Source organism: Mesoplodon bidens, assembly GCF_964165515.1.
Source record: "Mesoplodon bidens genome assembly, chromosome: 3".
Lineage (NCBI taxonomy): Eukaryota > Metazoa > Chordata > Mammalia > Artiodactyla > Ziphiidae > Mesoplodon > Mesoplodon bidens.
In genome coordinates this window covers 24,167,401-24,193,120 of record NC_138178.1, presented here as the reverse complement: position 1 = coordinate 24,193,120, position 25,720 = coordinate 24,167,401, and the positions used below count along the sequence as shown (strand labels likewise).

The 25,720-nt window shown below is 42.8% G+C and overlaps 1 protein-coding gene across 2 annotated transcripts in view; it reads right to left on the bottom strand.

The window, feature by feature from the left end:
- Window positions 1–25,720, bottom strand: part of SFMBT2 (Scm like with four mbt domains 2) — a 205,810-nt gene that overhangs the window by 78,653 nt on the left and 101,437 nt on the right. For both annotated transcript variants that reach the window (XM_081230116.1, XM_081230117.1), the window contains exons 5-7: window positions 24,425–24,513; window positions 22,533–22,779; window positions 14,433–14,530 (exon numbers count right to left, since the gene is read on the bottom strand). In XM_081230116.1, coding sequence (XP_081086242.1) covers window positions 14,433–14,530; window positions 22,533–22,779; window positions 24,425–24,513 — 434 coding nt within the window. The remainder of the gene's footprint in view (window positions 1–14,432; window positions 14,531–22,532; window positions 22,780–24,424; window positions 24,514–25,720) is intronic.

The following is a 25,720-nucleotide window of genomic DNA, read 5'->3' as shown; positions in this document are numbered from 1 at the left end:
TGTTCATTAGATAATTACCCTCATTATATTAGTTTCATCTAAAAATGAACATTAGGATGCCAGCATTTATTAAATCAATAGCATTATTATATTTCAATTCCATTGCACTGAATTAAACTCAGCCAATGAAATATTTATAAAAAGGTAATAAAAAATCTATAAGCTGAACACTAATAAGTGTTTCCATTTTTTTACTTACAGCTGTAAACAGCAATTTTATCAACTAGTCCTGCATTCAATCAAGTTAAAAAATAGTCATGAGAAAACGTAGTACTATATACTTCAACCTGAACCACAAGAATTCATAACAGGCGATTATAGCAGGACTATTTCCACAGTAAGTCCAAAAACTGGTACACTGGTTGTTTTAAAACAACAGGGGCAATGAGGATGCCTTTCATTAATACTTAAGCACCATAAAAGCACTGTAATTGGCAAGAAATTCAACCTTACTTACAGCACCACTATGAGAAAAAAACAGAGCCTATGCTGTGGGTACAGGTAAACAGTGATTACACTGTCTGTTCTTAAACTTAGTTACTTCTCTCCTAATGAGCTAGGGTATCTCCCCACGTGTCCAGCCTGAGGGCTGTGGGCTAAAGAAAACCACAGTTGGGGCTCTGGGGGTTAGCTTTTCTCCAGCCTCACACCCCACTGCCAGGATGCGGTTGACAAAATTATTGCTGGGTGTCCCCTTCTATTGAGAGCCCTCAATGCAACTCAACTGTTGTCATGGAAACAAGGCCAATGGCCCTGAACTGTCTCCCCGCATGTGGAATCCAGCCTTCAGAGGGAGAATGAAGTCAGTGATGGGCAAGGTTGACTCTGTCCTGCCCTCTCTGGACACAGCAGGAGCTCCTGAAACACAGGGGCTTACGTCCACCTGTGTTCTTTCTGCCACAGGTGGAGAAGATTCCCAGTGGGAAAGTGCCGACTGCCAGCCAGCCCGGCACAGATCTAAGAACAGTGAAAATCTCAAGCATCGTCCTCAAATCCCGGCTGCCCTTGCCTTCCATGGGTCAACCTACCTCCTGGTTAAGAAAAAAACCCATTCTCTAGCCAGGGTTTCTCCACCTGGGCACTGCTGGCATCCTGGGGCAACTGATGCCTTGTTAGTAGGGGCTGTCCTGTGCACACAGGATGTTCCGTCCATCTCCAGCTTCTACCCACAGATGTCAGGAGCATCTCTCCCAGCTCTGTGTCATCATCAAAATGCCCCCAGACACTGAGAGAACTGCCAGATACTCCCCAGTTGAGAACCACTGATTTAGATACAGATAAGACTGAAGTCAGTAAAGATTTGCATTTGGGTCCTGCTTCCACCACAGGCTCTGTGTGAGGTAGGACAGGAGATTAGCTTCTCTGATTTTCCTCAAGTTACAAGAAGACTAATAATACCTGCACGTCGGGTTATCGTGAGGATAACGAGATTACGTGTGAGAAGTGGTTGGTATCATTTCTTCCGTCCTGTCTGGGCTCAACAACTGAAGCGATGGTCGACATCGCTGCAATGACTTTCCACTGGAGGATGATGTGGGCGTCCAGGTGAAGTCTCCACGGCTTGATTTGCGTTTTTATTCTGTACGCTATCCTGAAGGGTCTGAGCATGTTAATATACTGTATATTCCAAAGATATCCCAAAGGTGTGTAACTTACTACAGGAGAACAAGGAATTGTGATGCGTCGGCCACGCCCTGCTCACCACCCCCGTGGCTGATGGACCTGAAGTCTCCCAGGAGCCCTGGAAGCTCAGAAACAACCAAGGTCCAGCAAGTGGACTAACTTGTACAAAACCACAAGTGAAATGATCAAATGTTCCAAATTCCTTTGCAAATACGCATTATGTGTGCCGTGTATGCTTGTGCTTACTCTGAGCACAATCAAGATAATTAGGCAAAAAGTAATTCTGCTGGAATCTAGAAATCTCTCCACCGACTCCAAGCATGACATGTTCTTAAATATCGGGGGGGCTTTAAGTCAGGTTTCTACTATTCTAAACTCATCCATTCCTTTCCTTTAATGTTAATCACAGAACATTATCTATTCATGTAAAAGTTTATGTGATTTGTTGAAACAGACTCACAGACATAGATAGCAAACTTATGGTTACCAAAGGGAAAAGGGGGGACGGATAAATTAGGAGTTTGGGATTAACATATACACATCACTATATATAAAACAGGTAAACAACAAGGACCTACTGTATAGCACAGGGAACCATATTCAATATCTTGTAATAACTTATAACGGAAAAGACTCTGAAAAAGAATATATATATATATGTATAACTGAATCACTTTGCTGTACATCTGAAACACTGTAAATCAACCATACTTCAAAAAAATTTTTTAATAAAATAAAATAAAATAAAATTTTAAAGTACACACACAGGGCTTCCCTGGTGGCGCAGTGGTTGAGAGTCTGCTTGCCGATGCAGGGGACACGGGTTCGTGCCCCGGTCCGGGATGATCCCACATGCCGCGGAGCAGCTGGGCCCGTGAGCCATGGCCGCTGAGCCTGCGCGTCCGGAGCCTGTGCTCCACAACGGGAGACGCCACAGCAGTGAGAGGCCCACGTACCGCAAAAAAAAAAAAAAAAAAGTACACACACACGTGAACACATGTAAAACTGGGGCCATCTGAGTAAGATCATGGATTGTATCAATGTCAATATCCTGGCTGCAAAACTGTGTTTTTTTTCCAAGATGTCACCATTGGGGAAAACTGGGTGAAGAGTAGGTCTCTCTGTATTATATCTTACAACTGCATCTGAATGTACAATTACCTCAATAAAAATTTCAGTTTTAAAATAAAGTTTATCTGATTTGTTTATGTGGGTTCTTCTGGTTATAAACGGAGCTGGAGAAGAAACAGGGGGCAGAGTCTCACCTTATCCTTGACTTTGTGCCATCGACACGGAAATTCACTGTACACTGGCTGCCCACGGAAGGAAAGAGAGAACTCGCAGGACGGAAGGATTCCCACGCTTTCATTTACACCTGCAGCTCACACAAACCTCTGCACCAGGGGGCCTTTCTCAGGCAGGAGGGAATATGTGGAAGGTTCAGTAGCTGGGGCCCCATCATACGTGGTCCTCATTTTCCATTAGATTTTAAACCTCTGTAGACAGAATGAACTTAAACTTCTCTTTACATCCATCTGCCTACTTGAGATCCTGCAATTTACAACTGCCTATCCATGAAAGAAAAGATGGAGATTAAAAGTACGACCCAGGGGACCTCCCTGGCAGTCCAGTGGTTAGGACTTCACCTTCCAATGCAGGGGCTGCATATTCAATCCCTGGTCGGGGAGCTAAGATCCCACATGCCTCGTGGCCAAAAAACCAAAACAAAAAACAGAAGTGATATTGTAACAAATTCAATAAAGACAAAAAAAAAATGGTCCACATCAAAAAAAAAAATCTTAAAAAAAAAGTACGACCTAACCTACAAAAAAAATTAATCTGTCTGTGTTTTGAGGGAAAAAAAACCCTGCCTCCATACAACTATACTATCATTTATTATCAAATCATCCACAGAAAAAAAGAATTATGATCAATTCTTAATTACTCTAACTACTGGCGAGTAGCATGGAAAATCTAGAAAAAACTAAAATATGCTATGACAATCACTTTGAAATGCATCTGCTTCATAAATAAGAGATCGATGTCCCCTCCTCGTATCCCAACACCCATGACATGAAGTTCACGCAAATATTATCTTGCTTTCCCTGAAACCCAGGAACTGGAGAGAGCCGGAATAATCAGCGGCCAACAGAAGCCATTTGGGAAGGATAACTCACAGCTCAGATAACTAAGAGTGGACTGTATTTTTAAATTCTTAGTGTTTAGAATTAAAAGCAAGTCGCTATCTAGCAAATGCAGGCAGCGGTGTAGGGGGCCCTGAAATCAAGTCATTGTTGAGTGAACTCTGTATACATCTGGGCTTTGCGATTTTCATCGTTACCTTTACTGTTGGACCAAAGTTGCCTTCATTAGCAGGTCTCACCACATTTTTTCCAACATGCATAAAAACATGATGTCCCCGTGGCGCTTTCTGAGTTAACGTAGTGCGTGGGCTGCAGTTCAAGAACCCAGAGCACATGAAAAATAACACAAACAAGCCCCTCCTTCTGGTTTCTGAAAGTGGCAAAGGATGGGCATGACACAAACTGAACATCTCTGCGATTCACCATCCCCGAGAGACTTTAACAAACCTCTCCAAGTCTTTAAAGAGATGAGAAGGACAAAGGAGGGAATGGCAGAGGGCAAGCTCCCAGGTCTGGGTGTTCGGGGCCAGAGCTGGAGGTAAGCCAGCCTGGGACCAGCTGCTGGGCAGAAACTCAGAAGTCAGGTCATCACCACCAGCAGGATACAGGGGTCAAGCCACCAGTCCGGTCATAACATGACCTACTGCCTAAGACAGACTCTCTTTCAAAGAACCACTGGGGTTTCAGTTGGTGAGAAGGAAATAGCAATCAAGAGTCACACAAACACTTATTGCTAAATTATTTGGTATCAGACACCCTGCCAGGTGGGACAGGGAATGTCATGCTCAGGAAATTAAGTTCTGGCCCTACATAGGTGGCCTCGAGCAAATTCTGGGAGAATCCAAGGATCCCAGTACCTGAAGGCCAAACTCAGCTACGAGTTTTGTATTGCTGCTGTATTTACCTACCAAAAGAGAGTAAAAGTCGGTCACCATAGAAACCGTAACCTGACTATCTATGGTAACAGCGGCTCACACCCTTTCTTACCCCTTTGGCTGGACCAGACGGAATGAGAAAGGAAAGCTTTTCACTCTTGGCCACACTTAACCTTCTCTCTCTGGCCTGTAACCTAGGTCTCAGATGTGAAAACAGACAAGGAGTTCTCTCCTAAAGGTTGAATCTACAAATGCACCAACAGATACATAATTCAAAGCTGAAAAGAGCTAAAGAAATAACAGATGTGGAATGTTCCGTGTATTATGAGCACAGCCTGAACACTCTCAACAGAGAAGAAATATGTGCATGGAATGCCTTTCCTTATGTATTTGTGTAAAAATATAATAATGGTCACATGTAGCATCTTTTTTCTCAATTAGCCTTCTCTCAGCGGCACCTTCCTTCTGTTAATTAAACATGAACTTATGGGGAAAGCAAGAAGCAATGAAGCAAGTGAGACAGGAATCACTTGAGACCAAAGCAAGCTGAATTTAACTTACTGCTTTGCCATTAGTGGAAGCCCTTTATTTACAGATGCCAAGGGAACTTTTAATGCGTATCAGTTATAGATACACAATTCTGGATCCATTCAACCGCTACCCAAGTCAAAGACAACAGGAGCTGAGCTATGGGTGGGGGGGGGGACACCAGGAGCCTGGGTATTTTATCCAAGTACCGGACCAGGTACACTTTTTACCTGCTGTGAGTCCTGATGAAGTAAAAGTCTTAGTTACCATAACCTCGACTCCCTATAGCCTCCACCTTGGCCACAGATATTGATAGGGAATTGGTCAGGGAGGCAACAACGGAAGGGAACGTAGCTAGTACCGCGGGTGTAGGTGTCCCACTGAAAATCACATCTCTCCTCAGCCTCCAATAAAACGGAAATAACCCGGAAGCACCAGGTCATCACTGTCCAACCGCATCCCATCCGTTCACAGCTACAACCATATCAGAGGAATTGCGTGTGATATGAGGAAGGCATGCACAGCAGTGGAAAAACAGACGGAGCAGAAGGCAGAAACCCGTCGTTTATGGCCAAGTCTGTCCCTAAACTAACACGTTCCCCCCAGGGCGTTCCTTAAGCTCCCTGTGTGTCCACTGATCTATGTGTTTAAAGAGGAAACAATACATACACCATACACCGTAGCACCTGACACTATGTTATTGTCAAGACCCTGAGAGATAGTAGGGCCAGATGCTTTGAAAAGAAAAAACCCACAGGCAACATACAGGAGGCAATATTCCCTCTATTCTGTGATCACATCCAGCAAGAAGCAAACACTGGCCCTGCAAGCTCACCTGCAATGGGGTGTCATAGAACGTGGGGGGGTTTATGCTGAGCTGTTTTCTTAATTTCAATTCATCCCTAATCTTCTCCTCGGTGCTCTCAACTATTTCCTCCACTTAGCCAAGAACTGACCTGGGGTATTTTTAGCTGATCATGAAAGTTCCAGTTTGGTACTGAACCCACCAAACAGGAGCCATCAAGCCCTTTGCCTTTCTCTCTGTACAAAGTCATCCTGTTATTCGGAACCGCTTGCAGGGACTTCCTTCATTCAAGATGTACTGACAACCTCTCCTGAGCCTTTAACTTTCTAAGTTGAGATCTGTACTTAGTTCTTCACTCACCTACTCAAGAATGGGTATTGAGTGCTTAAGATGGGCTGCACTGTTCAAGGCACCGGGGTGGCGCAGTCATGAAGATAAACAATCTCCTTTCACGGAGGGTACATTCCAGGAAGAAGAAACAGACCAGACACAGAGAAAGCAAACTGATGCAGACTACGTGGGCGGATCAATGCTGAGCAGGCTGTGGGGAGATGGAGGTGAGGGTGCTTTTTTTAATTTTAAGCAGAGACTTGAAGAAAGAGAGGGAAGAAGCCTTGAGGCATTGGCCAAAGGGACCCCTTTCTAGGCAGAGCATCACTGCAAAGGCCTGAGGACTCAGTGTGTTGGATGGACAGCAGGAAGCCGAAGGGTGGAGCAGAGTGTATGAGAACCCTGAGCAGCAAAGCGGCTCAGATGGCACATCACACCTGAGTCAGATCAGAAGCCACAGAAGCAATGGAGTGACATGATCTGAATTTTTTTAAAAAACAATCTGTCTGGCTGCTCTTGGAAGAACTGCAGAGGGGCAGTGAATAACAAGCCCAGAAATAAATTCTGAAATGAATGCAAGAGTCCGGGGAGGATGATAGCTTAGACTAGGGTAGTGGTGATGGACGAAGTGAAGGGTGATTGAATTCCGGAAGGAATCTGAAAGTAGAGCCAACAGACTGTGTGAAGGGATGGAATGGAGGCGTGAAGAGAAGAACCAACACATGTAGCAGGCCTGAGACTGCGGTCCTGAGAAAGGTCTGCTTCCAGGATCAGGTCTTGGCTGGCCTATGGGGACACAGCTGATAAACGGAACCCAACAATGACATGAAATCTTCCCTAAATGTAAGAGTGGTCTACTGTGCCTACATGGTTTGTACCAACCATATGGTTTATACTGATCCCCTCCCCCAGTTTTCCTCTGGGAGTCTGGAAGATGGGTACGTGCTGGGCAAGATGGGTACCCACACAGCCAGCCCCCCATGACAGCCCTGGGCAGTGAGTCTCTCATGAGCATCCCTAGCACATGTTGGCCCAACACGCTACGGGAGGAATTAAGAAGTTGCCTTGGGGCTTCCCTGGTGGCGCAGTGGTTGAGAGTCCGCCTGCCGATGCAGGGGACACGGGTTCGTGCCCCAGTCCGGGAGGATCCCACATGCCGCGGAGTGGCTGGGCCCGTGAGCCGTGGCCGCTGACTCTGCGCGTCCGGAGCCTGTGCTCCGCAACGAGACAGGCCACAACAGTGAGAGGCCCGCGTACCGCAAAAAAAAAAAAGAAGTTGCCTTGGGCAACTTCTCTGGGAGAACACTCTTGGAAGCGTGTGTGTGGGTTTCCAGAATTCACCCCATGAGACTTTTCCCTTTGCTGATTTTGCCATCTGTCTTTCACTATAATAAACTGTAACCATAATTATAACAACCTTGAGTCCTGGTGAATTACCAAACCTGGCGGCAGATCTGGGGACCCCCACATAGAAGGCATGCAAGGTTTATGGCCCCAGCTCAATGCTTTATTTAGAGTTCCTTCGACTCTTCTGCAAATCTCTAAATAGCTTCTTTGGTATTTCAAACACCAAAGGTTTTAAATATTTTGTTAACAGAAAGAATGAAAAAAAGATTCAAACAATTTCACTTTTTTAAGGGGTAAAAATGAAGAGCGATTTTAGTGACACTTCAAATAATGTTCTTTCCTTGCAATTACAAGGTGCAGTCACAAATGAGGTGCACTGAAAAGCCCCCGCTTTCCCTGGGCTGAACATGTGTACTCCTCTAAGGGGAAAGTACTGTATTTCAAGTACCTGGCAAATTAGGAACTGCTGTTTCTTATTTGCAGGTCTTTTTGATGTATATAGGAGTTGTCATTGAAACTTCTATAACAACATTTGCAAACAAGAGGGGTCACAAATGAAGATTACAATTTACAAGAACAGCAGAAAATGAAAAGTAGCAGTAATTATAAAAGGCTTATGAGCGCCTCACACGTGAAATACTACATTCTTTATAGTTAGACTCTTCTGGTCTAGTCTCCCTTGGCCCTATTTTTAAAACTTAACTAAATTACCTCAAATCCACTCCTTATATTGTAGTAAATACTTAAGTGAATTAGAACTGAAGCAGTATAAAAATCCCTGGCCAAAAAACCGGATTAGCCCTGTATTAACTTCATTTCATGACAGAAACAAACTCTGAGAGAAACCCACCCTAGTAGTCCTTTGTGAAGACAAAAGTAAAAAGCTTTTATTGAAATTGGGGCATTTCACTTTATTTGACAGTGGGATGTGTCGTAAGTTAATCATATGATGGCCTGCAAAGGTAATATAATAAGTAAAAAAGAAAGCTAGTGAGAGACCTTGCTGATTTGCAGTGCAGGAATATATACTAAATATTTTTCTCAGATAAATTAGTATTGATATATGGATTATTCTCAGCAAATCTATTGGGTCTCTAAATAATGAGACTGGTTTACAAGAAAAAAAATTTCATTATTCATGTTTCAATAACAAAAAATATTTTTTAATCCCTTCCCCTTTTTTTGGTACTCATTTCATTAATTACTTATTTTTCTTCTAAATATATGTTTTGAAATTTACCTGCGTTTTCCAAATAGGGAAGTCAGAATTCTCAGGAAAATATGGCAACCAAAAGTCACTTAAAGTGTTCTCTCAAATCAAGGGCAATAAATCTCTCATTTTTATTAAAATGAAGCAACTGCTAAGAGAGCTTGAACCTTATCCCATGCCCCCATGCAATGCCTCTGAACTTAATCACCTCCATTTAAGTGGAATTACTTGGTAGAGAATACGACTATGTGGTTTCTTAAATTACTGTACATCCATGAAATGCGGTTGTACTGGGTGGAACAGCAACCCCTAAAAAAAAGGCATATCTACCCAGAACCTGCGAACGTGACCTGATTTGGAAACAGGGACTCTGAAGATGCGCTCAAGTTAAGCTGCGGTCACGCTGCCTTAGCACAGGCCCAAATCAAATGACCAGTGTCCCTAAGGGGGAGATTTGGACAGACACGTAGAGGGAAGGTCATGTGGAGACAGTGGCAGAGATTGGAGGTCTGCTGTTACACCCAAGAAATGGTAAGGACTGCAGGCAACCCCCTGCAGAAGTGAGAACAGACTCACAGGACAATGTCTCCCTCAAAGCCTTCAGAGGGAGCGTGGCCCTGCTCACACCTCGATGTTTACCTCTAGCCTCCAAGACCATGACAGAATACATTTCCCTTGTTTTCAGCTATCCAGTTTGTGGTACGTTATTACAACGGCCTTAGGGAACTAACAGTGGTTGTTCTCAGGATTTCAAAATTAAGTGTATAAATATTCCCTCCATACAGAGTCTGGTTCAGAAAATTGCCCCTTTCTTTTCCGTCAAATTGAAATAAAAGAAAACATTTATAAAAGCGTCTCACACGCTCTAAGAACACAGAATTTTCAATTCAGACAGTTTTTATGTATTAATTGCCCACTCCATACATCCTGTAGGCCCTGTGAAAAATAGAAAATATTCAGTATCTACTCTTAAAAGCAACTACTGTATAGCACAGGGAACTCTGCTCAATATTCTGTAATAATCTAAATGGGAAAAGAATTTGAGAAAGAATACATACGTGTGTGTATAACTGGATCACTTTGTTGTACACCTGAAACTAACACAGCATTGTTAACCAACTAAACTCCAATATAAAATAAAATACTTTTTAAAAAGCAACCATTAATTATAAACAAAATATTGAGGACAGGGAGAATTCTCAAGTACTCCATAAAAATAGTAGTCTGATTTCTAACAGAAAAACATTAAAGTGAGGGAAGGAGGCAACTGTATTTTAGAGGAAAATATAAACAATTATGAAACCCTGGAATCGGGTCAAGAGAATTATGTAGAGAATAACTGCTCAATAAACACTTACTGAGTTACTTAATTATTAGTTTAAAATATATGAGGATTATTAATGTTTATATATTTTGAGTTTTAGTATTCATAGTTCTAAATAATAAGTGCATATCCAATTAATCTGTAACTACATTAACTCAAAGTATTTCAAATCAGTGAGTTAAATGCATTTTTCCATTCAATAATTCATCGTATATTTGAGAAATATTTACTGAGTATGACTATAGCCAAGGAGTTATGTTTCACTGAATGAAAGATGTGGGAGTTTACCCTACAGTCCAAGCTACAAGACTTTAAAAAGGGGGAGTCCCACATGAAGACGGCTGACTAAAAACACACATTAATTTCACCTCTTCCTAAACTCTAACCAAAATTACAGTAAAGAATTTTAAAGACGCAAAGCCACTTGAACAGAAACTAAAGAATAGAAGCTAAAATGCAGATGAACAAGAAGCAACTAATTTAACATATTCAACAGAGCCAAGTCCCAAGCCTCCTACAGAAAAGCTGAGACCCAGCCTAATGAACGGGGCAGGACCTTCAGGAGGCTCAGAAACCGGTAACAGCAGGTATGTCTGAAACTGGGGGTGAGTGGGAGATGATAGAATAAGATGCGTAGGGACCTGTCTAGGAAGCAGGTGGACCCCAGGTATCCTCCCCTCCCTGACTCTACAGACCAGTGGTCCTCCAGTTTCCTCAGAAGAGGATGAAGCAGGTGGTCCCTGGTCTGTGGATGCAGGAAAATACAAACTCAGCACGGAAACCCCAGGCTCTCTTCTTGCCACTCAGCTCCTAGAATGCGGGCAGCTCGACCTTGAACCCCAGGTTGGAAGTTGAAATTCTCCTCCTTGGAAATCAGCTAAAGAGGAAAAACCATCATACAAAGAAGTAGCCTCCATACAAAGAAGGTCCCCCTACGTGGACCAGTCCTGCCCGCAGCTTTCGAATCTCCCTCTTACTCAAGAGTGCACAAGTCAAGGATTCTCAGATACCCAAGGAAAGCCTCTAGCAAGAAAGTTAGAAACCAAAAGCAACATGGAGGAAACAAACTACTCTGGGAAAAGAAAACTGTAAAAAATCAATACTTCCAACAAGATAAAGTCATGCTTCCAGGCTGCAAGAAGAGGAGGCCATAAACAGAGCAGCATTCAGAGAAAAAGCGCCAGACAAGTGCTCATAAAAACACAACAGCACAAATGAGTGGAGAAAACCTCTGACAGTAGAGCAAAAACAGAGGAGAAAATGAAAACCTGAAATGAAAAGAAGAAGAAAAAATTACATAGCCAGCCCAGGACTACCACCTGGTCACAGATGAAGAAGACAGGTGGAAGAAGAGAAGTGGAAGACGTCATTTTAGAAGAAGCATCCCCAAAATTAAAGGTATGAGTTGCAGACACCCGGGGAACCCTGCGTTCTGGATGGAAACAGACACCTGCAAAGGCCTATCATCGTGAAATTTCACAACAGTGGAGAAAAGGAGAATATAAGATGCCCGAGGAGAACAGGAAAAATGGAGCAATACCTCCAAATTCTTGAGAAAAGTAGCAGATCTAGAATTCTATACCCAAACTATCAGGGAAGCGTGAGGACAGAATCAGGATTCTTGCAGTCACTCGAGGTGAGAGGCGAGCAGGCTGCCAGCACTAAGACGCTTTGCTTCGTTTTATCATCTTTGTAAGCTGAGGACAAAATGCCAAAGTAAGCCGGACCCAGACTGTTAACGGCACCTGGCTTGTCCTGACCACACTCTGAACAAGGTCCCAGGGACCCCTCGAGGTCCCGCTGCCTGGAGCAGAAGAGAACATTCAAGTCACTGCACAGAAATGCTGTGCTGGGCCTGTTCTGAGAACCGGAGCCAGACCCGTCCGCATTTCTAAGGGAGGTCCGGTACCTGGAGTTCAAGCTGCAGTTTGGCTGATGACCCAACTAATTCCCTAAGATTAGCTCAGGACTGTGCCTACTCAACTGCCCTGCAAACTCTGTGGGAAAGCGAGGCCGGCTTAGGACCCAGGCACTGTCCAGCCATCCTCCACTCTGGAGAACAGGAAAACGCCCTCTCCTGAAACAATCAGGGCTGGTCTTGTTTCTCGTGTTGTCAGAAGTAAGTTGTGTAATATTAAGGAAAACATACATAGGTAGCAATAATACAAGGAGAGGCAAGGAAATGGTTAACACCAAAGTTAGGGAGCTGGTTACCCAGAGCCAGGAAAGAGGATGGGGAAAGGTCAGGTGGAGGGATGCTAACGGACCCGCAACTTCCCGTGTCTAGACAGGGGGCAGGGGGGATTTGTATTTCCACTATATCACTCTGTGAACTCCTCACATGTATATTTCAAATGTATGTGTATAATATATTCCAAAATAAATATATTGATACTCTATTTTGAAATAAAATTTATTTTCTCAAGGGCAAGGAACATGATCAGATTTATACATTTAAAATATCACTAAGGGAAGCAACCTAACTGTCCACCAAGAGATGAATGGATAGAGAAGGTGTGGTGTATACACACACAGAACACTACTCAGCCATAAAAAAGAATGAAATGCCATCTGCAGCAACATGGATGGACCTAGAGATGATCATACTAAGTGAAGTAAGTCAGACAAAGACAAATATTGTATGATATCACTTATACGTGGAATCTAAAGAAGTGATACAAACGAATTTATTTACAAAACAGAAATAGACTCACAGGCATCAAAAACAAACTTACGGTTACCAAAGGGGAAACTGGGGGAGGGATAAATTAGGAGTTTGGGATTGACAGATACACACTACTATTTATCTAATAGATAAACAACAACAAGGCCCTACTGTATAGCACAGAGAACTATACTCAGTATCTTGTAATAACCTATAATGGAGAAGAATCTGAAAAAGAATACATATATACACACACACACATATATATGTATAACTGAATCACTTTGCTGCACACCTGAGACTTATACAACATTGTAACTCAACTCTACTTCAATAAAGGTGTTTTTTTAATATCACCAAGGCCACTGGGAAAAGACAGTGGACACCAGCTGTAGAGGTCAAACGAGTGACAAGCATGGTGCGCTGGCTTCCGAAGAGGCAGTGGAGCCAGTTCACGGAAGAGTAAATGCTCTTTTTCTTAATTTTTATTTTTATTTTATTTTATTTTTTGCAGGAAAGGAGGAGGAAAAAGAAGTTATCTGGTCAGTTAGCAAAAAATAAAAAGCCCAAGATAATGTTGCATGATCAGTGTGATTATTACTGCTAATAATAATTTAATAATTATTTTCAGAAGAGGTCTTAAGTCCAATGTTGCCAATGAGAAAAGTGCGGAACAAGAGTATCGGTGATTCACACTGCTAGGTTAAGGTTCTGAGCGAGGACTTCCCCGTAAATAAAATCCAGGAAGCCAGCGCCCCAGTCCGAGCCTCACACACTCCTGCTGCAGGCGGTACCTAGACACCGTTTTAATTTCATTTTCCACATGAAACTTCTACGGCCCTGCAGAAATGTGCCCGCTAGGAACTGAAAAGCAGGTTTACGTCAGCCCACCACGAGCCCATCCACAAGTCTCCCAGGAAACGGTCCATGTAGAGCTGTTTCCCACCTACTCGAGCTCCAAATAGGAAGAGACCGTTTTATGGGTCCCTCTTGCTAGAGGGATCACTCCTGCCCAGAACTTAATATTCTACACATCATATAAATTTTAAGCATAATTTTTAAGAGTTTTAAGAACTAGGTGACCTATTTCAGTCGTGGTACATTTCTTTCATTGTCTATTAGAGGAAGGCCTACTACCCAACAGATACTCATATGAGTTTCTCAAGCCATCAAGAGAAGCATCATTTTCTATCATCTTTACCGAGCAAATACCAAAATTAGACTTGCTCCATTTTCTTTAGTTTCTTTGGCAAGCAGTGAGAGGGTGAAAATGAGATTTCCATAATAATATAAGATGGAGAAAAAAAATGTAAACCTGAAAAAAAATTAATAAGATTCAAATTACCTTATAATATCCTTATTAATTACTTGATAAAAGATTTTAAGCATTATCTTGGAATATGGGTATTTGGGAGGATTACAAAACAGAGCAAAATGGAACAGATAACATTTTAAACACTTTAAATGAACACCGGCCAAGAAGGTAGCTTTTTAAATAGTGGGAAATAATTTGATAATGGGCAACTTTTTACAGTTTATTCTCGAAAAGAGGAGAAAAACTGCTATGAATCTACGTCTTACCTTAAACACTTCCATTGGAAGAGGAAAGTTAGCAGCATCAATAAGGGATTTCTCCAGAGCACATTTCCACTCTGAGTCCATCTTCAAATGATAGATTTCTGTATCAACAGCAAATCACATAAGAGTTTAAGGGCTGAAATGTTCTACTGGGTGGTTCTTTCTCGGATTTTATCTTCTCAGGATTTCATAATAACCTGGCAGGCGCAGCAACCCTAAGAATTCACACCCTGCCCGCCATAAAAGGCCACCTGCTAAAGAGATTTCCTGAAATTAAATAGCAGTTTGGGATTCTGCGATCAGAAATGAAGAATAAACTTAACAGGGCTCTTCTTCAGGGAATATATGCATGCATTCTGGGCATAATTTAATAGTATAAATCACATTAACCACACTTCATCCATCCACTGCCCCGAATTCCATTCCATCACCTGGGAAGTAATATCCATGGATGAAGAACTTATTATCTGATAAATTTCCAAACTAGAAAAGACTCTTGTCTGGTGTTTTCAGTTATTACAGCCTATTTTTCACGAAATCTCTAAGCTCTCATATGCTAAAAATAGTCCGCGTTTAAGTCAGGAAATTATGAAAAGGTAAATTAAAATTTACCAACCAAGTCTAATATTTACACTTGAAATGTTGCTGACATATCACGTTGCCCACGTTTTCCCCCAGGCAGTGGGGGGAAGGGATTTACGAAAGGTGGTTACACTGTCTGAATACAAACTTAAAAGAACAAAATTGTTGAGCACTGTTTTTACCGACTGCTGAAACTGCAGGGGAATTTTATGATCTGATCTCAACAGATTTAAGACCTTATCAAAATAGGATTTGCAGAAGCACTCACTTGGAGCAGATATGTTTATACCTTCCCTATATCAACCCAGGCTACTTCAGACAGACAGCTAGGATATGAATATGAATTTAAGCACAGTTAAAAGGCAACATTAAGCCTTTGGGGCTATATTTTTAATTTCTTGCATGTCTGCTTTTTAGCAGGCGGCCATATATTTTGATGATCATAGCTTCTGAACTCACCTTGAGCTTGAAGCACCTGTGTTTCAGCAGTTTACTTAGTCTTTTCAGACTATCACAGTTATGGTTAGGTGAGAGATGCTGTCAGAAGGAGTCAAGGTATCAATGCCCTGCCCACCGTCCCTCGTTGTCAGACACACCAAGTCACATAAAGGACAATTAATGACAAGATAGGCTCTACTTGTGTATAGTATCTGTAATTCTTTCTAGCCTTTTATTTATGCTCTTACACCGCTGCAGAATTTTTTCCCCCAATTTGGCGTTTCTCTATCAGAGACAAAATAGCCTGTAATTCTTCTTGGTATACATGTTTGGGGGAACACAGTGAGGTCCCCCCAACAAACACCTCTACAGAGAATGAATGAATGGTCCCTCCAACCTCCACGGGTGGGGGGGGGCCTGAGGGAGAAACCGCTTATCACAGAGTCCCACAAAGGAGGAAGAAGGACCAATTCACGGAGCCCTACAAATTGTCCCGAGACGGTGAGGCAGATTCCCTGGAATATACCAGTGGTTCAGCTCAGGGGCACTGCATCAACGTCTCGGTGAAAAGGGAAGGCAATTCGGGATTCTAGGAAGAAAAGCCCAGAGGACACCAAAGGCAGCAGTTCAAGACGGGGTCAGGAGGGAAACAATAAACAAGACCCTGGACTTCCTCAGTAGAACAGAAACAAATCCACTCTTCCAGGGTTCTGGAAGCAGGTCGATGGGGAGTTCAAGCTCGACATGGTAGTAAAAGGAGAACCAAGTCATGGAAAAGGATGGTGACCTCCAAAGACAAGGTCAAAGGAAGGGTCTGCAGACATACAGGGGATAGAAAAAGGGAAGAGGAAGTGTTGGTGCCCAAGCTCCCACAGTCTGTAACTGAGGTCTCTGGGGGGGAAGGGGAGCCCCTGAGGCAGAGAAGAGGGTAAAAGATGAATGGCTTAAGAATTACCCAAGGCCAGAGCCATGAAAACCCAACATGGTCAGCTCCAAACTCAGAACTGAGTGAGGAGAGAGGCAGCCCCCAGAGGGATGCTCACAGCCTCTCCTGACACCTGGACTCACACACACTGGCAGAGCAGGACTGGACCAGCCACATCATCCTAGAAGGCTGCATCCACCTGATGCCACATCTGTTCCACCAAACCAAAGACAAGTAGCCTAAGAAGCCTGGTGCTTGGATCTGAATATGCCCCCCTCCCCCAAAATTCATATGTTGAAACATCTAAGGTGATGGCATTAAGAGGTGGGGCCTTTGAGAGGTGATGAGGTCATGAGGATGGAGCCCCTATGATGAGATTAGAGTGCTTATAAAAGAGACCCCAGAGAGCTCCCTCGCCCCTTCCTCCAGGTGAGGACACAGTGAGAAGACGCTGTCTATGAACCAGGAAGTGGGTCCTCAACAGACACTGAATCTGCTGTTACCTTGATCTTGGACATCCAGCCTCCAGAACTGTAAGAAATCAACGCCTGCTGTTTATAAGCCACCCAGTCTGTGGTGTTGTGTTACAGCAGCCTGAATACGTGAGGACCCCCAGGAAGTCTCACGGGACTTTTATCTCTGTCCTACAATCTTAAGATTCTTTGTCGTCATGCTGCAGATGTTGAATCCTAATATGGAATTTAACCCCATGGCAGGGCATACTCCTTGTCTTCAAAGGTGAAAAGCAACTGCAGTTTTGTCAGTACGCTCAACCACCTGCAGAAGCTAAACATCTCCTAGTTTGAATAAGCAGAGAACAACAGTCCATGCGTGTGTTTCATTAGACAAGAGAGGCGCTTGGTTACGCCAGCAAGTTTATGGACAATAAATAGCACCATTAAAAGAACATAAAACAGGTTCTTAAAGTGGTCGTGTTGCAGGTAATTTAATAGAGTGTATCATGTCAATTTCTGTTGGTGGGAAGTAATAAGCAATTAAAACCTGTCCTGATTCATCTTTAACTAGAAGCCTGAGTGAAAACGAGGTGTCCCCCTCTGTGCATGTTGGCAGGCCATCTCACAGAGAGTGTGGCAGGAAGAGGAGTGAACAAAATCATCATCTCACAGCCTCGGGTGATCGAAGGCCTGGAGGGGTGACCCCCTTTATTCATGCACCTCACACCCTCCTCTCCTTCCTTCTCCACCAGGCTCTGACCAGTAAGGAAAGGCTCATCTATGCTTCTTAATAGACACTGGGAAGTGCTATGGACTGAATGCTTGTGTCCTTCCAAAATTAGTATGTTGAAGCCCTAATCTCTCAATGCCATGGTACTCTGGGAGGTAATTAGGTTTAGATGGGGTCATGAGGGTGGGACCCCCATGATGGGGTTAGTGCCCTGGTAAAAGGAAACATCAAAGAGCTCTCTTTCAAGTGCATGCTTGCTCTCTCTCAATACGCCATAGATATAGACACAGATACAGATATAGATATATATATCTCCATGCACACATAAAGAGGAGGCTGGGAGACTTCCCTGGTGGTCTAGTGGTTAAGGCTCCATGCTTCCAATGCAGGGCACATGGGTTCGATCCCTGATCAGGGAATAAGATTCCACATGCCGTGCAGCATGGCCAAAAGATTTAAAAAAAAAAAAAAAAAAAAAAAAAAGAAGATGCCAGCTGAGGACCCGGCAAGAAGGTGGCCATCTACAAATCACGAAGAGAGCCCTCACCAGTACTCAACCATGCTGATGCCCTAATCTTGGACTTCAATCCTCCAGAACTGTGGATTTGTGTTTTTCAAGCCCCCTCCCCCCATCAATGGTATTTCGTTAAGGTAGCCTGAGCTAAAACTAACAACAACTCTTTTTGAATGAGAAATAGTTCTAGTAAGAAGCATCTGAATTAGATGATTAGAAACTTCTGGCTCTAGAAACTACCTAAAATAGAAAGAAAGGGGGGGAAAATGGTTGACATAAAGATTATGAAGGGAAAATATATACAAAAGAATATAGAGATAAGGATTTTTCTTAAACTTCAGAAAGTTTCATCTCTTTAGTTTCTACAAAACCATGTCAGATTCTACCTTGCTTTCTAAACATCCAAAAATATGAAAGCAGGTGGGGCCTCTAAATGACCCCTGACCTCAATGACCTACTTAAATTTCTTAGAAGATCAAATATAATCTTAAAACTCTGATCACAGATTGAATATTTAGAAAATACCAATCACCTGAGTAATACTTAACAGCACAGCAAATGTATGATTATCCCCATTTTACAGATGTAAAAACTGAGGTTCAAAGTAGAGTAACTTGCCCAGAAGCTCTGTAGCCAGTGACAGAAGTAGAAAGAGAGGCTGACTTGAACCCTGACTCCAAGCCCATGTTCTTTCCACTCTGTTGGGTTTCTCAAGCTCTGTTCATACATGGACCCTTTTAAAGGAAGAAATTCTCATCCTGAACCCCACAGACCACATTCCCGTGCATCTTATATCCTGAAGCCGTCCTGGGTGCTAAACAAGAGATCACATCTCTACTTGCTCAGAAGCCCCCCTAACACTTCAGGGGAAAGAGGACAGTACAGTCCTCCTTGTGTGGAGGTGCCTCCACCTGGGCTCTCACCTCCAAATTGGCTTCCAAATCCCCACCAATTATTTGGCTCCTGGAAGGTGGACTTGGCTGGTTCCTTCCTTCTGTCTAGACACACCCGAGTTTTTATTCAGTCAACTCACTCAACACATATTTACTGAGCACCTACTATGTGCTGGGGAGGGTGTCAGGGAACACAGCAGAGAATGGGTCCCGCACTTTCAGTTTCAGCGGTGAGTGAAATCCTCTCATCCAAGGTCTGGATGAAGTGGGGGCGTGGTAAAGCAGCATTCCAAAAGAGGGGACACGCATAGAAAGCTCGAGGAACACAGAGAAGGCCACAGGACAGGAAAATAAATAAATGAGGGGAGGCGTTAGGGGTACACAGCTGGAAAAGCAGCTCCAGGTCTGTCTAATCATGATTTGCCTTCCATTCAGCACTGAAGAAAAGGCACCCATGGATTCCCAGTCCTGTCCTGATAATGCCTGAATCACTAAGGACCACGGGAAGCCACTGCCCCTCCCATGATTATTGGCATTTTACCCTCTTCCATTCCCTCACCTGGTCTTCACTGAAGCTGGACTCCACCTACCCCAGCAGCACTGCAATCCTGATGGTGGGTCGAGTGGGGCAAGGTAGCTTTGCCCCTCTTTCTAACCTCCCATTCCCCCACCCCGTGTCCTCTGATTCCATCCAAAGATGGGATGCAGGCTTCTCGCTGGCGGACAGCATAAAAGCCAGCACCTTCTCCTCCAGTGTTTGAAGACTGACTAGCCAGCTACTTTCTGTCACCTATTTCTATACCTCTATTCGCAACAAACAGTTGAGAAATACTGTGTCCTGCAAGAAGTAGAAAGAATAAGGAAAGGAAAGGAGGAGCTATGATTACTTTTAGCAAAGGTGTTGATGTCAGCACAGCAAAGAGGGCATCGAGAGTAGGCTGACCTGGCACGGCCTCACTCTCAAAGTCCAGTCAGCCCTCCCGGCCCACAGGTCCTGAATATTCCACCTGCAGTGGGTGGAACCCGTGGATGGAAGAAACCACAGATGGAGGAGCCCGCGAACGTGGAACCTGGGAAGGGGAAAGCACAGGTGTAGAACACCTCCAACCCTCAGATGCAGAAGGCCAACTGTACTGTGCTGTTTTATAGAAAGGACTTGAGCATCCCTGGATTTTAGTATCCTCGGGGTCCTGGGACCAATCCCCCGTGGATGCCGAGGGACGACTCTATACCCAAGGTCTCTCTTACCTGCTCTCCTCCCCAACCCTTCCAGCACCAGTCAATGATGAACACTTTTCATTTACTTAAGCGTGTTTGGGAATAAGAAAAAACAGCCTAGTATTTTCTATGCAAGTGTGAAATTTTACTCCCACCTAGATTTCATTCAAGGAAAGAGCCCTATCATCTAAGTTTAACAAGTCACACTGGGTTCTGAAATTAATTTATGCAAAGGATTGGGTTCTGTTCCCGTGTGTAAAACCTGGGTGATTAATTGCCTTCCCGGGTGTTGCTCTGCTGAATCAGGTAGGAGGAGAATTCAGTGTTCATCTTGTAACTACTGCATCTGAAGAACTAAGAGTCACATTTGGGGGTGTCCTTTCACCTTTTAATTTCTTCTTCCCACCCATAGCCTTTCCTGCAGACAATTTTTTTTTTTTTTTGCCATTGCCATCAGGACTTATTGCTTGAAACAAAAAGTCTCCTGATGTGTCTGGTCTGACCAAGATCCATTTTAAACCTACAGTACCCCAAATTAAGTTTAGCTGCCGACAATTTAAATGTTGGGAAGATAACTTCTTGATGATGAATGCCTTTTCCAAAGTCTTTAACGCTTCAGTGAAATGGACAATTCCAGAAAATTACTAAGGTGAGTAAACACAATTTATTCTTGTCTTATAAAGACATCAAATTATCTAAAGGAAGAAAGAGAACTCTCCTATGGAAATATTTCCTTAGTTTCTGCAGGGACACTTTCCATTCTGGCTGCTGAGTACGAGTCCACGATGTCATAGGAAGGGCACAATGCACAGAACCTAAGAGCCACCAGTAATCCTTTGCTTTGCTATAAATTTTTACGCTGGCAAATATATTTTTCTTAAAATTTATAAAGCAATTAGATACTGAGCTAAGACTTATACACCCAACTTTCTGCACAGAGTAAATTTCTCCTGCTAGGTTATGAATCCCAAGGCAAACATGAGCTTAGATCTCTTCTCACAAAACTGAAAGGCCCTTCGTTTGTAATCATATCCCCACATTACTCAGGGTATAAATGGATTTCCTGGCTGCTTCTCAAAACGTTGACAACAATAATACTAATAAAATACCATGTTCTATGTCTATATGCCTGTCAAATTCAACTCAAATGCAAACACATGACACACAGAACCAAGACGTTTTTTCAGTTAAAGCCCTTGACTGACGGAAAAGGGAAATATAACGCCTCAGTTTCATGTCTTCAAGACTAACACTGGCAACTAAGATGGGAGGAAAAAAAACCTCTGGCAATTTTAATGAAGGAAAGAGCCAAGTCTTTGCTTCCAATAAACCTGTGAAATTGACCAGAATGAAAATCAGCAAATTTGGGAAGAAAGGAGTATTCCTTCCTTGGCATCTTTAATTCCATAAGAATACAACATTTTTGTTCTGAAGCTACATATCGAAAGGTTTGTAAGGCCAGTCAGAGGCAGCAGGGGGAATTGGATGGAAGAGGGAGGGGACCCGGGAATTTGAATTACAGCACGTTCCTCCTACAAACTGGGTGATCTTGGACAAGTAGCTTAAACTCAGTCTCAAATTTTCTCTGCTGTAAAAGGAAACAGTCACATGAAATAGTTTTTTGGAATCAAAATAAACATCAGAGCAGATGTAAAATCACCTGGCATGTAGTAAACATTCAAGAATGGTTCTTTCATAAACATTGAGATCTTTGCCCAGTTAGGTATGTCAGGAAGAATAATGCACTCTTCTACCCAATTAAGTCTCTGGAAAGTCATCTCACAAGGTATTTGAAGCTACTTAAAAATCTATGATATGCCAGGAAAAAGAGCATGATGATTTTCTCTTTGCTATTTCCAGGTCAGGACAGATAACATAATGATAAGCATTTGGTTTGGATATTCAGATGGATGGATGGATGGACGGATGGATGGATGGATGGATGGGTGGGTGGATGGATGATGGATGGCTGGGTGAGTGGATGGGTGGACGGGTAGAAGTACAAAGACTTTAGAACCTACTCGCAAGACTATCAAATTCCTAAAGAAAAATAGAGAATATCACCAAGCCCCACTCTAGTGTGTGTTTCATTTCCAAACCATTGATTCCAAAGGAACCAGATCAACTTCTCCACAGCCTCCAGCTCTGCTTTCTCATTTTTGAACGCTATTCATAGAAGTCTTGGGTTCTATTTGCTCCACAAAGTATTTGAAGTTAAAATGCTTCATATCCACAAGTACAGATGTAAAAGACACCACAGAGCTAATACATTTTCCAGAGAGACATCCAGAAAAATAATCACATCTCTTTCTAAAACGCTTGAGAGCAGCCAAAGCTCTGGCCCTTACCTGAAGGTGGGTCCATTCTGTATTTATTCTCTTGACACCAACCAACTGGTCGAAGTCTGTAATCCAAGTAAAACAACCACTGGTCATAGGATTCAGTGTCCTCCAATCCCACATAGCGAAGGCGTAATCTTCCTCCAACATTCTCAATCACACTAACTATCCAGTACTGAAAAGGGCTCTGAGAATCCTGGAGCTCTATTAAGGAATCAACTGTAATGAGGTCTATAGGGCCTTTCCCTCGCAGAGGCTGTTTAAACAGAAGCAAAACTCCTTATTTTAAACTTTATTTTAAGGTTCTCATGGAAACAGATGACAGCAGAAGATAATATTTTTTCACACCATCATCCAAGCTACTGGCAAACAGTCTGGTGTTTCCCTCCACCCCACTGCCCCCGCCCTCCCCTCCCCTCCCGCGCACACATCCATTATACCCGACTCCGTATCCAACAACAAAGCCACAAGTAAATAGAAAATGACAGTTTGTGCTAAGTTCTCACCAAACAAATCACCCTTCCCAGATAAAACTGCATTTGTGAGGAACGAGGGTGCTTTTAAGAAGCGTTACACCAAATTTGCCTCGAGCTAGAAAACATGCGGTAGCGAAATGTCTGCTCTTCCCATAGACGGACACATCTGATATGGGGCGATCAATTTATACCTTGACTCAGCAGACATTTATCTTACGATGGCCCCACTGTCATAATCACGACACTCTCGTACTTTGATTACGTGAGTAATGCATGAATATGTGTAGAGGACATTTTTGATGAATGCCTAATACACATTAATAATCAGCTAAATTAGACTATTGTGTAATTTGTACACTTAACCCCATAGTTGGTTTACAAAATATACATAACACCTGCCCCATTTAAGCAACCTTCTTAGCACATGTTTGCATAGGAAAAGGGTGTTTGTTCAGTCAGCCTTGCAGGCAAATATGTTTAAAAAATTTAACAGAGTAAAACAATTTGTTCTTTTGAAAGGGTGAACAATCATCATTTTGATTTGTCAACCAAACAATTAAAGTAGTAGCCACTGAGATACAAAACTACATTAGGCAAAAATCATCACAAAACAAAACCAGATGACTGTATATTAGACCGTGGTGTTCCAAAATATCAATAGCATTTATGACAGGTGAGAAATTTATGGTTAATGTTAAGAGAATAATAAGATTGTCAAAATCCACGCTGTATTCTTGGTCATTCATTGTGGTCTCCCCTTTATCAGGGGAATTCTTCAAACAGATTTGGTGACTTAATAATTATTTATAACAGTACATTTCTCTTCCTGTTCTAGAATGTAAATATTAAAATGTTTTATGATAAAATTATTTTCATATTACCATCAAGATTGCAGATTAAACTGTTTTTACTTCAGTACCTTAAAATGACCTTAACCACATTTAAATATGGTTAGCCATTTCTATTACTTAACGTGTACGTGTTTAAATTTCGGCATAATGCCTTGGAATGCAATAGTTAATGGAACCATTTATCAATACACTTTGAGACTACACCCCAGCACATATATGCTTAGTCATCACCTCTACAAAACAGTTATTCTACAGGATTTTATATACATTCACTAACATAAGATAGAGTCTTAAAATACAGCATAGTGGATACCTATCCTGTTATTATTTTAAAATGTGTTCATATAAAAGCAAATTTTCCACTTATTGATTGGACTAAAGGTGAAGATTCTTCAGTGCCATTAGAATCAGTAACCTAAGTAATTTGGGAAAGGACAGGAAGTTATGCTATTTGGACACCGATATCCGTGTGGACGCATGTACCCGCAGAAGGATATATGCAAAGGTGCTCTTAGGTGTGAGCTCATGTAACTGTGCTGCTTCAGACAGAGAATAGCTGGATAACAATACATACACCTTCTAGGAGGCTGGCTGGGGCCGTCCGGGAACCAGTCAAATCACGAATGAGAAATTCTGTCCAGTCCGTGTACTTCTCTTTGATTGCTGGTGAGACAAAGGAGAGAAAAAAAAACACACTTCAACAAATCAGTGGAGCTTTCAACATGTTAAAATCCCAGCACTGTTCTGTACACATGTGTTCTTTCGTGACTTTTCTTCGTTTTAAATGCCGTGCTTAAATGAAGTACTAAAATGGCAACAACAATCTGTCAGCAGTGGGTGACTTCACACCTACCACGTGCCTAGATTTTGCTGGACACCAAGGAGATGAAAGAATGTGAAGCCCTGAAGTCTTATCATCTCTTCAGAAACTTCTGTAAACAACAAAGAAGAGGGACTTCCCTGACAGTCCAGGGGTTAGGACTCCGCGCTTCCAATGCAGGGGGGGAGGGTTCAAGCCCTCGTCAGGGAACTAAGATCCCGCATGCCGCACGGCGCAGCCCAAAAAAAGAAAATTAATTAATTAACCATTAAGAAAAAAATTATTTTGAAAAAGCCTAGAAAATATTCCAAAGCACAGAATTTAGGAGGTTCCAAGAAGAAACAGCTCCATGAGGGTGCTTTATTTATTTCCAGGTGGGAAAATAAAGCCAGGCTCTGAATTATATAAAGATTTATTATACAGGCAGAGAAGAGGAAGAAGGGATTTGCAGGCTGAGAGGAACAGCATATGCTAATGAGAGTGATGGAGGGAGGAGATGGAGAAAGTGCAGCCCTCGGACACACGGCCTGGCCTGAGCACAGAGCATTGGGAAATCATGGAATAAAACGGTGGACAGCCAGAAAGCCAGCACACACGTTTAATAAACAGGAAACCTCTGTATAAGATGAATCTGAAAATAGCATAAAGGCTTGAAGGGAAACAAAGGAAGCTAACGGCAGAGAAGCCAAGGTAGAGGCCGCTGTCTGGGGCCCCGAACAGCGGTGAGAGCACTGCATTTGAGACATCTTTTGCAAAAGAAATATCGGCCTTTGGAAGCCAGCATTCTACAAGTGCTTCAAACCCAAGACTTGAGAAAAATGTAACTTCTTGGCATAGCTCCCAGGCTACAGATGTCCCAAAGCTAAGGTTACAGCCACCCCTGGGAGAGGCCCCAAGCCTTCTCAGGGCATCACAGGATTCACAACCTCGGCCACATGAGAACAGCACACTGGCCCAGACTCCCATCCACCCACTGTGATACCGACCTTCACATCCCATGAAGACCAGCGGGCCCAGGAGCACTGCCCAAGGTACCACATTCAATACATA